General features: G+C 44.3%; 1 protein-coding gene across 1 annotated transcript; it reads left to right on the top strand.

The window, feature by feature from the left end:
- Nucleotides 1-1,825: 1,825 nt before the first annotated feature.
- On the top strand, nt 1,826-2,300 carry LOC135706946 (non-specific lipid-transfer protein-like 1). The gene is made up of 2 exons (XM_065228636.1): nt 1,826-2,006; nt 2,080-2,300. Exons 1-2 carry the CDS (start codon nt 1,880-1,882, stop codon nt 2,268-2,270), a joined length of 318 nt encoding a protein of 105 aa, XP_065084708.1. The 5' UTR covers nt 1,826-1,879; the 3' UTR covers nt 2,271-2,300.
- The last annotated feature ends 4,033 nt before the right edge of the window (nt 2,301-6,333 follow it).

Here is a 6,333-nt window from a genome sequence, read left to right as displayed (position 1 = left end):
GATTATTTGAATGAAAATCGGCCATCACTAGATGAATGTGAAACGTCATTTCAAATATAAGGACCATACATAAATAATGATACAATTTGCAAGGGACCGGGACTAATCACAAATTACGTCCAACGGTAACTGAAATAAACACGAGTGCTCTCCAGTTGCACCAACTGCTCAGTTGTTAATAACTTTTCACTCAGTTGTTGAAATTTGTTTTTCTTTAAAATGATTGATAGATTAGGATCATAGATTACTATAGATATGTAAAATCTTACCATTTGAATCAACACTAATGAATTTTTACTCAAGAGAAATATTTTCACCGCTAGAAGCAATGTTTGAAGAGAAATTGACGATGTAGTGAAAATCTCCATACCACAAAACTACACGAAAAGAAAATTAATTATTTGATTCATGTGTTTCACTTATATAATTTTTTTCGACAACATCAGCCTTAAGATAAACCACATAGGTCCTAGAAGAAAGCATAAACGGTATGTTTGAACATTAAAAGATTTCATTTGACACATGATCTTTATTAACTTTTCTGCACGGCGGCTGCTTGTTAGTTGACTTATACATTTTATGAATAATCAGCATTAGAAATTTGCCAAAAGGTTATAGGGGATTTCTATCCGCGTAGTTTATCCACAAGGCGGGGCGACATCTGTCGAATTTGAGTGTGCAAAGTAAAAGTCAATTCAAAGCGAAACATTCTGCGAAACACCTTTTGTATATGAATGCTTCTTACCAAAAGCCTGTTCGCTAATAAAATTTAAAAAATTCTTACCGAAGGCAAATTATCTCAATACTATTACAAATACTGCATCAAAATACACAAAGCACACTGTAGCACTGAAAAAAAAAATCAAACACTGTGACCGTTCGCGACGAGACTTCCGAGTGAACTAAAAATTTTGTTTCGTGAAACTAAGAAATAACGAGATTTGGACTTCCATAAAGGTGAGAAGCGTAAAGCCAAAGACGAAAGAATACCGGGATGCTGTGTATCAGGTCTTCTCGTCCGCTCGGGTCAGCAGGACTGGGACAGCAAACAGGTGCTCAGAGCAAAAAAAAAAAAGAGCTACACTCACGCAAGACAACTTCAGCTATAGCGGTACTCTGAAGATTTGTTTTTTTTTGCCGCTCTGATGCTGGCTATTACCGCCGCACCAAAGAAGGTGGCATAAAAGCCACCGCGTGTCTTCCCTTCCGCTTTATTTTGGAGAAGATCATTTACGGGGCAGTTATCTCACGGAATAAGCTAAGCAAGGGTTATGTTGGTAATCTTCTCCGGTGAAAATCGTTGCCCAGGTGGAAAGAAGTCATCCAAAGCATATATCTTGGCTACCTTATTTGAGAGAAAATAAGAAACTCGCGTGTCATGATCCGAATGGGAGGCTGGCCCTGTTAAGAACATGAATCGTACGATACTAATGCCGAAGAATATATAGCAAATAGAGATTTGCAAAGTGTGATGGAGTACAATTTAAAGATTTCTTCAGAAATCGATCCATGCCTCAATTTAGTTTACTTTGATATCAATTGAACAATTTGACTTCTAAGTGTTCTAGAACCTGACATGAACCAATACTTTAGTTATCTTAGTCACTGCATTATTCACCCAACGTATCTATGTGAATAACTTTTGTTTCATTCGCGATACGTTCAACGCACGTTTTCAGCTAACAAATCTTACGATTATTTCGCTGCTGTTGGTTAAAATCATTAACCGACGCGGTAGATAACAAACATTACTAATCCGTAGCTTCGAAAGTGCAGTTTCATCGATTAGTATAAAATTGTACTCCAGTTGCATTGTCTTCACCAGTTATTCACAGTTCCTTCAACCAGCGAAGATCCTCCAGACAACAATCAATCAATCATGAAGTGCGACGCCGTTATTGAGAAAGTCAAGGCCCGTGTTGCTGGAATCGACGCCAATGGCCCACGTAAAGTGCTTGGAGTATTCCAACTGAACATCGAAGCAGCTGATGGTGTACATGAGTTGGGTAAGTAACCAGCCTCTCTACAATCCATAAAATTAATACCGGGTGATAATTGTACTATTCTTATTATTCGCAGTTGTTGATCTGAAGGGCCTGAAGGTATACGAGGGTAAAGCCTCGGGAGCCGATGTGGTGATCAACATGAAGGACGAAGACTTCATTTCCGTTGGAACCAAGGCTGTCTCAGTGCATGATGCCGTTGAACAGGGAAAGATCAAGATGACCGGCGACGAGGCTCTCTTCCAGGCTCTGGTTGATGCTATCTAAGTTAAACGGAATCGGCCTATCGAATAATAATGTAACAATATAAGTTAAGCTATTATGAAAAAAAAGCTATCTTATACATTAATTGAAAGAAACTCTTTGAAAAGTTTTGGAAAATGTTATCAACAAAGTTTGCCCGATATGACGGGAAGGGATATAAGGGATAGACGAATCCAAAACCGCTGGACCAGATCTTCACTCTCCACTCTTTATCGAGAACTGTGTCGTTTCGCCTACCGTACCCGCCACTATTTTCGTCAATCGTCCCATGGTGGAAGGCATTCTCCTGAGTGCTTGGAAAACCCCTGCCATTACTCCCATACATTAGTATTGACAACATAGAGAACTATTGCGGCATTTAAGTTTTTGAGTTGCTTGCCTAAGGTTTATGAAAGCCTCGTACTCGATTAGCATTATCTACTGGGACCATGCACTTATTACGTGAGATTTTTGTAGGGATTTTTCTATCCCAGCTCCTTGTTTGTAGTCGCACCACATACTAACTCAATTAAAGGAGTGCCCGAAGTTAACCTACCCAAAATATTCTGATCCACATTTTTCACGACATCCTTCGAAGTCTTGCGGTTTTTTCCCCTCTGTTCGGGACCTAACACTACTGCGACCACCTGATCTACTGTAGTATATCCCGTGTCCTTATGTGTCGTATTATTCCATCACTATTGTTGGATCGTTGAGTTTCGTTCGGATCCTCCTCAGAAAAATACGTTGTTTAGCCTTTTTAAGCTGCAAAGCATATTTATTGAAATATATTTTTTTCATTAGTATTGTAGTTACTTACGTTAAAGTATCCAAAGTATTATTGGTACTATCCAACAAAAAACAAATTAAATAAATGTGGTTTAATTTACTTGAAAGTATTATACGATTTACTTGGAAACGGGACCTTGTTCTGACGTTTGCTCCCAAGTTGGCTGCCAACGTGTTGACGTAAGCTGTCAGGCAGAGGTGAGATCTTCCAATGCCGAGGGAACCAACTGCGACCGAGGAGTAGATGTGGCAGTACTGCCAGTGCCCGCAACATTCCCCGACTCGTAAAGCTGCAGGTCCGCTTCCGGCTCAGCTTTACTCTTTGGTTGCATATCCAGCACAGCAATCTTACACACAGGACGGCTTGTCGTACGCGGCCATCACGTCCTGTTACCACCGAGATGATGCGACCTCGGGTCCACTTCCGGAGCCTTCGCCTCTTCAAACCATTTTGTCCGCCTCGAGATGCTTGGCAAGTATTCTTGTGTCCACCTCTTCCAGGACTGGTCAACCATTTGTGTTGCCATATCCCAGTTGGTACGGCAAACTCCTTGAGATTGCACCAGTGGTTTCCTTGCTCGGACAACCCCATCAGAACTCAGGTGAATAAAATGGTTCGGCGTCAGAGCCTCTTGTTCCGCTGATTCTAGAGGAATAAACGTCAGTGGCCGTGAGTTGATAATGGCACTGACTTCAGCAATAATCATGCGTAGGGTTTCGTCGTCCGGGTTCCCCAAGCTTGACAGCGACGCAAGAGCAACCTCAACGGAACGTACAAGTCGCTCCGACACTCCCCCAAAGCGTGGAGCGGAGGGCGGGTTTAAGACCCACTTCATATTGGCGTCGGTGAAAGTGTCAGCTAGACCGTTGTTGATGGCTTGGATTTCCTGCAGCAGCTCGCGACTAGCACCCTGGAAGTTCGTCCCATTGTCTGTATAGATCTCACTGGGCGCACCTCGATAGGCTACGAAGCGACGGATGGCCATTTTGCAGGATTCGGTTGTGAGAGAATGTACGATCTCTAGGTGGATGGCTCTGACGTAAAGGCAAGTGAACAAGGCCATCCATCTTTTCACATTGCTGCGACCGCTCTTGACCGATATTGGCCCAAAGTAATCGATGCCTACCCTAATAAAAATTGTATGGTTAATTTGCTTAACGACGTGTTCTGGGTATCATCCAAACCATTTGTAGAATAGTTCAATGATTTGGGTTATCGTTCGTTTATGGTTATTTTTTATAAGGGTACGTAGGTAAACGGTCGACCACACTGGTTCAAGCGCGCTGCAGGCAAAGGACCCATCTTCGGTGTTACGGGCGACGCCTTCCGGACCTTACAGGTCTGGCAATTCCTAGAGACCTGGCGTACCACCGTGCGGAGGTTCGGTATCTGGAAACGCTGCCGGATCTCGTTAACGATTGTCTCGTTGTTAGCGTGCAGAAACTTCCGGTGATACCAGTCAACTAGGAGTTCGCTAATCCGGTGGTAACGTGAGAGAATGATGGGAAACTTGAAATCATACGACACACCTGATGCCGCTCCCATTCGGCCATCCCATTGGTAAACGGTGACAGCTTGTAGATCTTGCTTGATTATCAAAATTTTTGGTATCCGAGTTCTTGCTGAGCAGTACGGTGACTTCATCCGGGTAGGCTTCGGTTTGTACTAGACGCCAAAGAGCTGCTTCTGACCGTTGGATTTCGTCTTGCCACAAGCTTCCAGTTTTCTTGGGTTGCCCCAATCTGCGACGACGGGCATTGTCCAGGACTCGAATGACGTATGCCACGGTTCTTAATAGACGTTTCTACTTGGAGAAGCGACTGAAATCCATCAACATCCATCTCGATGAACAAAGCAAGCACGTAACTCTTCAGTGGTTTTCGACGGTTCTGCTGCATTCTTCTTCGGCCACTCTGCTTCCGGATGACGTAGAAACTCGGGACCTTGGACCCACCTGGCTTCGGAACTGAGACAGGGACCCTTTCCCCCACTTAGTCGCTTCATCGGCCTCGTTTTGTTTCGAGGGGATCCAGCGCCAGTCTTCACCGTCCGTTTTGTCCAAAATCTCCCCCACTCGGCAAGCGACGAACTGCCGATAACGTCTATGGTCGTATCTTATCCAGGTGAGCACAGTTTCCGGCGAACAATTGGTAGTGAATGAGCTTCGGTAATGGTCCTCGCCATCCTGGCACCCAAGAGAGCACCTTGAAGTTCGAGGCGGGGAATGGACAAAGCCTTGAGTGGCGCCACCTTCGCTTTTGCCATCACGAGGGCGCAGTGAACTCTCCCCTTAATCTCTGCCCGTAGATATGCTACGCAGGCGTATGCATCCTCACTCGCATCCGTGAATATATGAAGCTGTAGCGGACCAACCTCGATCGAAGCAAAACCAGGAAAATACGAGCGGCTGATACGTATCTTTAATAGCTCTCCAAACTCAGCAATCCATCGATGCCATTTTTCCTGGATTTCTCCCGAAACTTCTTCATCCCAGCCTGCCTGTGATCTCCAAATATTTTGTATAATTATCCGTCCGTGGACTAGAAAATGTGACAGCAGTCCCAGTGGGTCAAAAACGCTCATGACACACCGTAGCAAGTTGCGTTTTGTCGGAGTCACTTCGTCTACGTTAAGATCCACCTCGTACGTGAACTGATCATCGATTGGGACCCAGGAAATTCCCAGAACTCGCTTAATTGCTCTCTCTTTGCTGGTTTCGATAGACTTTGTATCTTGAGATCCCAGATCCCCGACTCGTCAAAGAACTTCCGCAGAATTAGAAAGTCAGTTCCTTATGGTGAATCCTCCGTTAGCGTGCACCTGCTTTACCTCTAAAGCCACTTCGATGGCTTTGTTCTCACTGTCGAAACTGTCCAAATAGTCATCAACGTAGTGTTTGGATACTATTGCTGCGGCCGCTCTGGGGAAGGTTTCCTCGAGGGTTTCCTTGTGTTCCTCGGCATTCATGTTTTTAATGAACTGGGCCTGGCTCGGTGAACAGATAGATCTAAAAGTCCCTACATCCATTATGTACACTTGGATTGGATGCGAGGGATCCTTCCGGAACAGGAACCTCTGTGAGTGGATATCGCCAAGCAAAATGCGAAATTGGTAAAACATTTGCCTCGGATCACCACAAACCGCAACCTTTCGCTCACGGAACCCGAATAGGACTGTCAACAACGGTTTTAGGAGATCGGGACCTTTTAGAAGCATACTGTTGAAGAAGATAACTCCTGCCTTTGCCGCAGCGTCCCTGTTTTTTTCGGGTTTCGAACTGCTCCTAATGGTATATAC

This window comes from Ochlerotatus camptorhynchus, unplaced genomic scaffold (genome assembly GCF_037179485.1).
Source record: "Ochlerotatus camptorhynchus isolate MF236.1 unplaced genomic scaffold, CSIRO-AGI_Acam_v1.1 ptg000298l, whole genome shotgun sequence".
Taxonomy (NCBI): Eukaryota; Metazoa; Arthropoda; class Insecta; order Diptera; family Culicidae; genus Ochlerotatus; species Ochlerotatus camptorhynchus.
The sequence above is the reverse complement of the archived record's forward strand: the minus strand, read 5'-3'. Positions and strand labels throughout refer to the sequence as shown.